General features: G+C 37.5%; 2 protein-coding genes across 3 annotated transcripts in view; both read left to right on the forward strand.

Moving 5' to 3' along the window:
* LOC107583750 (ankyrin repeat, SAM and basic leucine zipper domain-containing protein 1-like) overlaps nucleotides 1–3,409 on the forward strand; it is an 18,278-nt gene extending 14,869 nt beyond the window's left edge. For both annotated transcript variants that reach the window (XM_016270049.1, XM_016270050.1), the window contains exon 13: nucleotides 2,583–3,409. In XM_016270049.1, coding sequence (XP_016125535.1) covers nucleotides 2,583–2,744 — 162 coding nt within the window. In that variant the 3' untranslated portion in view covers nucleotides 2,745–3,409. The remainder of the gene's footprint in view (nucleotides 1–2,582) is intronic.
* LOC107583858 (protein Wnt-2-like) lies at nucleotides 3,250–9,145 on the forward strand. The gene is made up of 4 exons (XM_016270211.1): nucleotides 3,250–3,283; nucleotides 4,642–4,919; nucleotides 5,055–5,319; nucleotides 8,745–9,145. Exons 1-4 carry the CDS (start codon nucleotides 3,250–3,252, stop codon nucleotides 8,948–8,950), a joined length of 783 nt encoding a protein of 260 aa, XP_016125697.1. The 3' UTR covers nucleotides 8,951–9,145.
* The last annotated feature ends 389 nt before the right edge of the window (nucleotides 9,146–9,534 follow it).

Below are 9,534 nucleotides of genomic sequence, written 5' to 3' on the forward strand. Positions count from 1 at the left end.
AAAGCTACAGGCAGGTGAGTTTTAATTAGGGTTGGAGCTCAAAACTGCAGGGCTGCGGCTCTCCAGGACCGACGTTCGCCACCCCTGCACTACACCATAACTGTAAGTGTAAGGTGTTCCTGTGGCTCAGTGTTAGAGCATTGCGTTAGCAGCGCAAAAGGTTGTGGGTTCTATTCCCAGGGAACACGCATACTGGTAAAAAATGTATAGCCTGAGTGCACTGTAAGTCGCTTTGGATAAAAGCGTCTGCTAAATGCATAAATTATTATTATAACTGATACTCATGCTGCAACACATGTGAAATACTGGGTTTTGGGAGAGTTTTTCCAGTGGAATATAGAGGAAAATTTACCCTCTGGCCACCGAGATGTACAGGTGCATCTCAATAAATTAGAATGTCGTGGAAAAGTTCATTTCATTTATTTCAGTAATTCAACTCAAATTGTGAAACTCGTGTATTAAATAAATTCAGTGCACACAGACTAAAGTAGTTTAAGTCTTTGGTTCTTTTAATTGTGATGATTTTGGCTCACATTTCACAAAAACCCACCAATTCACTATCTCAACAAATTAGAATACTTCATAAGACCAATAAAAAAAACATTTTTAGTGAATTGTTGGCCTTCTGGAAAGTATGTTCATTTACTGTACATGTACTCAATACTTGGTAGGGCCTCCTTTTGCATGAATTACTGCGTAATTCAGTGTTTTCTGAAGTCCACAGTCAACGCAGCCATCTACCAGGAAATTTTAGAGCACTTCATGCTTCCTTCTGCTGACAAGCTTTATGGAGATGCTGATTTCATTTTCCAGCAAGACTTGGCACCTGCCCACACTGCCAAAAGCACCAAAAGCTGGTTCAATGACCAATTCTTCATTGAAAAACCGATTTGGAGAAATTTAGCATTACATCACTTGCTCACCTGTGGATCCTCTGCAGTGAATGGGTGCCGTCAGAATGAGAGTTCAAATAGCTGATAAAAAAAATCACAATACACAAGTGATACGTTTTTTACAAGACTTCAGTCCATCAGTTAATGTCATATGAAGCTAAAAGCTGTGAGTTTGTAAAAAAACGAATCCATAAAGACGTTTTAACTTAGTCTCCATGAAATCAAAATTAAAAATGTTTTGGGTGTTAGTATTAATATGTTAGTCTTAAGGTTATCTATAAGGCAGTGTGCTCCAAAACAGTGACAAAATTCGCATTTAGAAGATATAAGCATTCAAAGCTTTCAGTTCGTCACTTCCGCCAAAACGTCTCGATGTTTTTTTTGTCGTCACATCGTACTTCAGCTTCTCATCAAACTTTCTGTCCAATCCTCGAGATTATTTTGGAAGGATTTGGAATTCTTTATTAACAGAAAAATAGTGTACGATAGAAATTTTTATTTGATGTACTTTTTTTTATACAGACAACGAAAATTTGAATTGTAAAGAACAACATATTATACATTTATTTTATTAGGAAAATTCCATATACATAAGAAGTGGGCTCAATGTAAACCAAATTTTGCACATTTTATAAATGACTTTACATTATATGTAAATCTCTTAGTACAAACAAAAAAGCATTGAAAACATGTAATGCTCTGAAAGCATTGAACTTTGTAATTTTCTTTTTCTTTTCTTTTTTTCCTCTGGCAGCTAATAATGTTAATTTGATCATGTGAATATGTAATACCTCATGTTGTTGTGCAATTGAATTAATAAAGCATTAAAAAAAAAAAGACTTTGTCCAATCAAATGCTCTCTAGAATCCGATGAGCCCGCCCCCTACACTATAAAATAGACGCTGAAGCCGCGGCTGAAATCGGTCACTTGTCCACAGAATTAGTATTTTCTGTGAATGGCACGTAGTGCACTATATAGGGGACAGGGAACGATTCAAACCGTGTAAATATGCTTTCCATTGAGGAAAAAAGAAGTCTGGTTTCGCGCTGTTTCACGTTAACCACCGCACCACACACACACTCCGCTCCGGTCCAGAGACACGATAGCACGGAGCGTATCACATGCGCGAGTCGGCGCAGACCACGAAATGTATTGGAGCTAACGTTAATTGAATTCTACACAGAATGCTGTATTTTATAGCAATTTGGATGAGATTGTGGCTGGCCATACCCTGTCAAATGCGGCTTTACGGAGCTCAACGGCTCTAGCCCAAGCTGTGATATAAACGAACGCTATTGGCTACTTTAAAAAGGGGCGGGGCTGCTTGATATGTCCCGCCCTGTCTTCCGGTTTCAGTTAAAATGACGTCAACACATAAGAGTAATGCTGCTGTTTCTAAGCATTTCAGGGGACCTTTAAAGCCGTTACTTCTGGTTAAAATAAAAGTGGTGTGATTTACTTGTGGATTACTGTGATATTTTTTAGCAGCTGTTTGGACTCTCATGCGAAGGATCCATTGAGGAGCAAGTGGTGCAATGCAAAATTTCTCCAAATCTGTTCTGCTGAAGTGCTCTATCAAATCCCAAAAGCAAACAACATATGGTGCTAATATAAATGGTGCTACACATATACATAGTGTGCTCTAATAATAAAAATTTATCCTCTTTTAACTCTTAATTTCTCTTTAGGTGGATCACACAGAATACAACTTTAAGCTTCTTCAACCCGTCTCCAATAATGGCCAGGGAGGAAAGCCCCACAAGAGGTTTGCTGCTGTGCTTGGACTTGGATTGCTTGGAGCAGGGCTTCTATTTGTGCTGTCACAATCAAAAAAACTGAACTATTTTTGAGATTATGTATTTCAATGATGTATGTATTTTAAGTTGTTACCTCAATATTTTATTAATAATTGTATGTTAAGAATATGTTACAGTCATCTTTTTTGTGGTGCTATTCTAGACTGTTATTCAAGTAAATCTATTAAATGTTCTTTTGGTTTTTCAGACAATGCACTTCATCATAAACTTTTCCCAAACCACAACGTCATCCTTTTCTTTGCTTTGTGTGTAATAACTGTTGTCAACTTCTATTACAGCGGCATCTGCCGGTTAGAGCTGGCCAGCTAGCACTTTGTGTTTGGGAAATTCTGCTTTGATTTTGCTGGGTGGCCCAAAAAGTAAAGCCATTGCCAGTCGCTGTCTGTGGTGCTGAAATGTCATTTCCGGGTGCAGGACCCCCTTCACCTAATTTCATGATGAAAGCTGGTTGCTTGATCAGTCATCTTCAGTTACTTTGAACAATTACTTATTCCATGTTAATTTTCAGACTTAAGGGGACAATGAAATGTAATATGGCATGTGTGAGCTGTTTCCTGAAAGCCCTGTTCTGAGTATGTTGGATGATTATGAGCAGCAAAAAAATGGCAGCTCTATTATCTCTTTAATTTCTTTTGGTTGCATGCATTGTAGATTTATTATGTGAGTAAGCAAAAGTTAGGCCAATTAAAATGCATTTAAAAGAGCCACTTGGATTGATAAGTTCTGCTAGCTGACTCTCACTGGAGAAAGATGAGAGATATATGAACCAGTCCACTCCAAGGTGCTGTAACAATGTCAAGTATATGTTCGGTATGAGTTCAAACATTTTTCACAATGTCGGAATTGCTTGTGGGAATGTCAAACCGTTTCTACAAGTTAAAATCTTAGTCTATAAATCTTGTAGAGATCTCTGTGAGTCTTGGACTGTTCTGGATCCTCACTGCTGTTGACTTTGTAATACTGTGTATTCTTTATGTATGTAGCCTATTCTTATTGTTCTGCAGCTTTCATGCGGACGTTTTTAAACGATTACAGGTTAATCAGAGTGCTCCTATGTATAAGCTAGGCAAAGTAATTCGCCTTAGAGAAAACAAAATACCTCGACAAAACTTAAATACTGTTACTATTTATCAGGTTAGTATAGTTTTACACATGCAGTATAGAATAGTAGTTCTATTGTAAACGAGTTTAATGTATGACTGCGCTAGGGGCGCCAAAGGACATTTCCTCCAATTGCGATCCCATAAAATGAGATTTGTTTTCCCCTGGTTGTCCTGAAAGTCATTGAATAAGTTGCACACTGGTTACAATCATGCCCTTTACCAAGCAATCCAATTTTGAAGGCATTACATTTATAATAAAATAAACCAGAGCAGTCAGACTCCTCTAAACCACATCAGACAATTTCTCTTATAGTAATTCTTTTAAAGGGACTATGATATTTCAAAACCACTGAAAGGATTCAGAGTAGTCTTTCCTTATTGACTTGAAAAGGATGAAATTAGGCCAATTTAAATTCCACCACATTACCGATGACAAGTCTTCTCCACGCTCTCGCTGCCGCGCCTTTTCCACGGAGATCACGAGAAGAATCCGGTTTTCCTAATAGCCTAGTCTTGGTTCCCATCGAGGACCTCACAATACAGGAAGGCGGACATATGAATTCTTTCACCTAAACTGGTGATCAAAGATAGAGGAAATTCTGTGCGACCATTGAACAGTTCGTGGAAAGTTCAAAAGAATGTGCTAATCCAATCTCAGTGCACATCTTCAAGAGCGGAGCATGTTTGTTGAGAAGACCGATTGAGAAGTGCTTGTGCTTTCCGTTTTATATTAAGTTTAAACAATTAGCAACTCCTCTACAATTTATTAAAAATGTCTTAACTAAACTAAACTAAACACTATTCCTTCTACTATTTCTTTTTCTTAGGCAGTCGCGAGGCCGCCTTTGTCTATGCCATCTCATCAGCAGGTATGGTCTACACCTTGACAAGGGCGTGCAGTCAGGGTGAACTAGAAAACTGCTCTTGCGACCCTGGAAAAAAGGGCTCATCTCGTGATGCCAAGGGAGCTTTCGACTGGGGTGGGTGCAGCGATCATGTTGACCACGCGATCAAGTTCACTCAGGTCTTCATTGACGCCAAGGAGAGGAAGGAGAGAGATGCACGGGCGCTCATGAACTTGCACAACAACCGTGCAGGGAGGAAGGTAACAATACTGTTGAGACATATATTGAGAAATTAAATCTTGACAAATAATAATCCATGACCATTGCATGGCTCATGCAATCAGAGAGACTAGTCAGAGGTTTACTCTAGATACTGTCTCCTTTTTCATTCACAGGCGGTAAAGCGCTTTATGAACCTAGAGTGTAAGTGTCATGGTGTCAGTGGCTCATGCAACGTACGTACCTGCTGGTTGGCCATGGCAGACTTCAGGCAGACCGGTGACTATCTCCGCAAAAAGTACAACAATGCCATTCAGGTGGTGATGAACCAGTATGGAACAGGCTTCACCAGTGCCTACAGGATGTTTAAGAGGCCTACCAAAAATGACCTAGTCTACTTTGAAGACTCACCTGACTACTGTATATGGGACCATGAGTCTGGTAAGTGTGCTGAGGGAAACCTTAACTTCAAAAGGGTAATTCACCCAACATGTATGACTTTCTAGATATTTTGGCGAATGTTTCAACTCTTTTTTGTCCATACATGTGGTCCAAAACATAAATGGTAAATGGGCTGAGGGAAACCTTAACCTTAAAAAGGTAATTCACCCTAAAAAAAAAACACAGAAGCAGCTATTTTGAAGAATGTTTCACTGTACTTTTTTATGTGGTCCAAACAACACTGAACCCCATTGACTTTCCAAATATTGTCTTTTTGTGCTCTGCATCATAAAGAAAGGCATACAGGTTTGGAATTACATGAAGTTGAGTAACAGAATTTTCATTTTTGGGTGAACTATCCTTTTATTTGCATTACCTCAAGAGGTGAATTAAGTTGATAAATCAAAGCTATAGTACTCCATCATGTTTCATAACCCACTGTTTGTGTTTCCACCCTGCAAGACTCCCACAATCTGCTCAAAATCAGCAGGCATTAGTCTTTGCCCCCAAACACAGTTGTAATCAGAGGACGTGAGCTATTTAGCTGGTTATTACATACACAATAGTCATAACCCAATCCTGTAACATGAATGCCGGTTAAGATTCCCTCCCTAAGGCAGAGGTTTATCTCTTTTTACCTTTCTGTGTATGTGTGTACGTACTGAATAACACCAGGTGTACTTATGTGGAAGCAGTAAGGGAGGGGGTGCCTGTCAGACTGCAGATGATCCCTGCTATCAGGTGACGCTGTGTTTAGACACATTACCACAGTTTTGTGGGCAGAACGGGAGCTGAAATTTAATCCCTACGCGCAAATGCTATAAATCACTGCCTTTTATGGCGGCACCTCTATATTTTCTGCCTAAAACTGGCAGGAATATTTAGAGAGGTAGGTCATGTCTCTTTTAAGTGCCCCGAGATGTCGAACCCACTTTAGATATCTATTATTTATTGTATGTCAGTATAACTGCTCATTTATAAGCATGTCAATTTTGAATCTTTAGATCTTCCAAGCTAAAGGGCTAGTTCATCCAAAAATGAAAATTGTCTTGTCGTTCCCAAACCTGTATAACTTTTTTCTTCTGCAGAATACAAAATAGTTTTTGTCCATACAGTGGAAGTCAATGGGGTCCAAAACAGCACAGGACCTCACTGACTTCTATTGTATGAGAAAAAAAAATGGATATACAGTTAAAGGACTAGTTCATCCAAAAATGAAATTGTCATGCTATTCCAAACCTATATGAGTTTTCTTTCTTCTGTGGAATACAAAAAAACACACAAAAATGTTTTGCTCATACAATGAAAGTCAAGCCAAAACAACACTGGACTTTATTGACTCTCATTATATGGAGTCAATAAAGTCCAGCATTAACAATTCCTTTACTATATGGTACATCATGTTTATTAATGGCAATGTTTTTTAATCTGGTCTATTTTTTCTCATCAGCTCAGAAGGAAAGTTTAAAAAAAAATCAAGACCAACACATTTCAGTGCTGACCTCTCTAGTGTGGTGGTTTGTGAGAAACTTTCTTGGCCGGGCAGTGCGTTTGATGTCAGTTTTAGGAGACCTAGACTATACCTCCACTGCAAAAGTGTGAAATCAATTTCTAGCTCTCACCATGGTCACACATGTTAAACTCATCTCTTGGCACCCCCTCATCTCAATTCAATAAGCAGATGCATGCTCAGGTAAAGACTGCCCATGATGTAAACGATATGAGCCCAGCATACCAGCCTGATGAACTGCTGTGGGGGGGAGTGGCTGTGTCATGCCCAGACACATGCCTGCCTACTCGCAATTGAGTTCAATAGACCAGCGGTGACATACCAATGCTGGCGCTACTGGTAGACTGAAGTGTTTTGAAGTTCTGGCCTAGATTGTTCTTACCTTAAAATCTTAGACTAAACCACTTTATATTGAATAAACCTCAAGAAACAAACATGGTTGTTTGTATAGTTCTGAGTGTTGATTGGCATTGAAGGGATCTTAATAAACAAAGGCTGCAGATTGTCACTCAGAGGGAGCATGAAAGCAAGGGTTTATACAAGGTCTTTAGCAATTTCTGTATCAGCAACAATCAGTGATGCGTCAGCCTCATAGAGGGCGGGGTTGTTGAGATTAGAGCCGATGAAATGAGTACGTGATGAAGACCCAGAGCAATGCTTGATAGCTTCTATCATCAGTCCCTCATCTGACCAAGGACCAAGCGGTCATCCTTTTACATAGTGCCGACAAACCCAGCCTCTTCAAGACAGCACTGTCTGGACACTATCAGACATCTGCCAGGCACTACACATGACTATTCAGTTGAGGTCTGCTTGCTTCAGGAATTTGTTCAAATATTCACTACATTAATAGATTTCAACAGTGACAATGTATAAATAAATGGATGAAAGTATGTGGACGACTCCTTTTAATTCATAGGCTTGGCCAGTAGTAACAATTTTTACCTGCCCTGCTAATATTTTTACTGGCCTTATTACTTATAATTTTTTTTTTATAAATTTCTATTTGCAGCAATGCATTTATATATATATATATATTTTTTTTGTTTGTTTGTTTGTTTTTTTTTTTTGTTTTTTTTGTATATTATATATATATATATATATGTATATATTTTTTTTTTTTACAAATTATATTTTTTAGTATAAAATTCTGATTATTTTTTAATTTTTTTTATTTTATATATCTGTGTATAGATAGATAGTAAAATGTAATAAAAGATAAAAATAAAATAAACCTAAAAATAGATTTTTTCAATTAATTTTAATTCAATATAAAATACAAAATAATGTATCACATTAAAATAAATATTTGTAAAACAATTAAAATGTTTTCATCAAATTGTATTTTATTTTATATTTATACATGCATATTAATTATATATAATGTTACACAAAATCGTGTACATAATCTTGTATGTTTTTTATCCTGAAAGCACAGGTTTGAATAAGTTACACAATTTTGCTTTTTTAAATAAATTTATCTTGTGTATGTTTTCATATTTTGGGTGAAAATGGGACAAAAATACTGAAAATTTAACAAAAATCTTTTTGCAACTGTGTGTTTGTAAAGACTGGGGAAAAAACAGTGTTGCACTAAACACAAATTCAAACACTTTGGCTGGAAAATGATTGATATGTGATGCAAAACATTGCTGACTGGTTTGTAGTTTTCAACACATTTTTACTGATGCTTTTGTGATAATTTTATCCAAAGCTCCTCATGTTGTCTAGCTAAATGACTTACTTTGTCCTTTAGGTTACTTTAGGTCATTTAGTGTACTTCATCAGTGACCAGGGGCATAAAAACATGGTTATTTGAGCGAGGATCTATACCTTGAACATTTTTGATGTAGCCGTTCATGTTTTAGCTCACTAAAACCTAGGATGTCTCATTTAAATTTTTGCTTCATTGCAGGTTCTGTGGGCACAGGTGGGCGAGTGTGCAACCGCACGTCCCGTGGGGCTGACAGCTGTGAGGTCATGTGTTGTGGGCGGGGCTATGACACATCACGCGTGAGCCGCACCACCAAGTGTGAGTGCAAGTTCCACTGGTGTTGTGCTGTTCACTGCAGGGACTGCCAAGAGGAGGTAGATGTGCATACCTGCAAAACCCAGTCATGACCCCACCACTCCTGCACTTCAGAGTAAAGATCCCATCTCAAACCTTTGACTTTGTACAGTGCTTTTCTGTGGCAAATTAGATAAAAGTCTATTCAGCATGGCAGACACAAATGACCAGCAACTTCAAAACTATGCAGATTTGTTGTAAGTCTTAAGTAGTTTCACCATATTTACTTACTGTTTTTCCCCATCATAACACACATATTTATTACAGTTTCTGAGCATAAGAATGCTTATCTTTAATGTATTTCATATTTTGAAATGTAAATACAAACTATGTAATTTAAAATAAAACTTACTTGTATGTTATGCTTGATAGTTGTCTGTGAAAGTTTGTTGTCCTATTTTCCAGTAAAGATCAGAAACTAGAATTGCTTTAGATGTTTGACATGTCAACTGATATTTTTTCATATGTCTGTTGTACAAACAGTAAAAGTACTGTAAACATCATTATTTTGGAAAACACTTTTTGTGTCTGAAGGATATTCAGTCAGTTAAGCTTTTCCTTTCTGATTCATTCTTTTAGTGGCTCCAAATAAGACCCAGATTATATTAGACATATTATTATTATTGTGCAATATTTG

The sequence above is a fragment of the Sinocyclocheilus grahami genome, unplaced genomic scaffold (assembly GCF_001515645.1).
Source record: "Sinocyclocheilus grahami isolate Dianchi unplaced genomic scaffold, SAMN03320097.WGS_v1.1 scaffold55.1, whole genome shotgun sequence".
Lineage (NCBI taxonomy): Eukaryota > Metazoa > Chordata > Actinopteri > Cypriniformes > Cyprinidae > Sinocyclocheilus > Sinocyclocheilus grahami.

What these genes read in the sequence shown, in the direction of transcription:
- LOC107583858 (XM_016270211.1), top strand. Translation starts at nt 3,250, where the DNA reads ATGTGTGAGCTGTTTCCTGAAAGCCCTGTTCTGA. An exon ending in ACAACCGTGCAGGGAGGAAG is followed by an intron (nt 4,920 to 5,054) that starts GTAACAATACTG and finishes TTTCATTCACAG; the next exon opens with GCGGTAAAGCGCTTTATGAA. An exon ending in TATATGGGACCATGAGTCTG is followed by an intron (nt 5,320 to 8,744) that starts GTAAGTGTGCTG and finishes GCTTCATTGCAG; the next exon opens with GTTCTGTGGGCACAGGTGGG.